This window comes from Colobus angolensis, unplaced genomic scaffold (genome assembly GCF_000951035.1).
Source record: "Colobus angolensis palliatus isolate OR3802 unplaced genomic scaffold, Cang.pa_1.0 Scaffold5644, whole genome shotgun sequence".
In the NCBI taxonomy this organism is placed as follows: Eukaryota; Metazoa; Chordata; class Mammalia; order Primates; family Cercopithecidae; genus Colobus; species Colobus angolensis.
In genome coordinates, this window is record NW_012119204.1 from 1 (window position 1) to 1,590 (window position 1,590).

At 59.4% G+C, this 1,590-nt stretch overlaps 1 protein-coding gene across 1 annotated transcript; it reads left to right on the top strand.

Annotated features, from left to right (window-relative positions):
- The first annotated feature begins 6 nt into the window (after positions 1–6).
- Positions 7–1,579, top strand: HOXB8 (homeobox B8). The gene is made up of 2 exons (XM_011961689.1): positions 7–478; positions 1,247–1,579. The coding sequence occupies exons 1-2, from the start codon at positions 55–57 to the stop codon at positions 1,552–1,554; spliced, it is 732 nt and encodes a 243-aa protein (XP_011817079.1). The 5' UTR covers positions 7–54; the 3' UTR covers positions 1,555–1,579.
- The last annotated feature ends 11 nt before the right edge of the window (positions 1,580–1,590 follow it).

Here is a 1,590-nt window from a genome sequence, read left to right on the forward strand (position 1 = left end):
CAACAGCCCCCAACTACAGCCTCCGCCGCCGCCGCCGCCTCAAAATTCAATAAAATGAGCTCTTATTTTGTCAACTCACTGTTCTCCAAATACAAAACCGGGGAGTCCCTGCGCCCCAATTATTATGACTGCGGCTTCGCCCAGGACTTGGGTGGCCGACCCACCGTGGTGTACGGTCCCAGCAGCGGCGGCAGCTTCCAGCACCCTTCGCAAATCCAGGAGTTCTACCACGGGCCGTCGTCGCTGTCCACGGCTCCCTACCAGCAGAACCCGTGCGCCGTGGCGTGCCACGGGGACCCCGGCAATTTCTACGGCTACGACCCGCTGCAACGCCAGAGCCTATTCGGTGCGCAGGATCCAGACCTGGTGCAGTACGCAGACTGCAAGCTTGCCGCCGCCAGCGGCCTGGGCGAGGAGGCCGAGGGCTCCGAGCAGAGTCCGTCGCCCACACAGCTCTTCCCCTGGATGCGCCCGCAAGGTGAGCCCGCCTCGGTGCCGGCAGGGGCAGGAGGGGGCCGGGAGGGCCCAAGGCCGGGCAGGGGGCCGGGCAGGCCAGGGCGCATTTCCTCCAGGTTCTGGAAGAGTTGCCGGCTCCGTTCCGATCGCCTGCCGCTTTTTCCCTTTCTTTCTTTCTTTTTTCTTTCCCTTGAAGGGGGTCGCTTAGAAACATTTCCTGAATCTATAAACCCCTCACCCTGCCTTACTTTTCTTCTTCTTCCTCTTCTTTTTTTCCCCCCCGTTTACTGTTTTATGGGGGGTAGTGAAGAGAGGGTGGTGGGAGTGGGGGCGCTCAACTTTTGCACTTCTCAATTGCTTTATAGTTTAATTACCCTGAAGAAACTTTTCTTCTGGGGCAGAGGCTCTGGGGATTTTTCAAGGTGGGTTCATTCGTCCCCACCCGGCTTTTTTATTCTTATTTCCCCCCCTCCTTCACATCCTTCCTCCTAAAGTTTATGGCACTTTTAATAGATCTGAACCACCTCCAACCCAACTCTGGTGCTGGTTACCAGGGGAGGGGGCTCCCCTTTCTGGCTCCCTTAGATTCACTGGTGTCTGATCCCCCTCGCCCCTCCTTCTCCGCTGACCGCGGCCTTCTCGCGCCCCCCGCCCCCGCACGGGGTAGAAGGTCCCCTGCCCTTATTATACTGGTCTCCTAGGCTCGTTCACGAATCTTCCAACCTTCTCCGTCTCTGCACCCTCCCCCACCCTCCCCTCCCCTCTGTCTCGCCCTTTCCCCCATTCCCAGCAGCCGCCGGACGCAGGCGAGGCCGACAGACCTACAGCCGCTACCAGACCCTGGAGCTGGAGAAGGAGTTCCTATTTAATCCCTATCTGACTCGCAAGCGGCGAATCGAGGTATCGCACGCGCTGGGACTGACAGAGAGACAGGTCAAAATCTGGTTCCAGAACCGGAGGATGAAGTGGAAAAAAGAGAACAACAAAGACAAGTTCCCCAGTAGCAAATGCGAGCAGGAGGAGCTGGAGAAACAGAAGCTGGAGCGGGCCCCAGAGGCGGCGGACGAGGGCGACGCGCAGAAGGGCGACAAGAAGTAGGCTCCAGCTGGGACTGCCAGGGCCGCGGCCGCCCGC

Excerpts from the sequence above, each read along its gene's own strand:
- HOXB8 (XM_011961689.1), top strand. The coding sequence starts at position 55 with ATGAGCTCTTATTTTGTCAACTCACTGTTCTCCAAATACAAAACCGGG. Across the intron at positions 479-1,246 it reads CCCCTGGATGCGCCCGCAAG|CAGCCGCCGGACGCAGGCGA; the intron begins GTGAGCCCGCCT and ends CCCCATTCCCAG.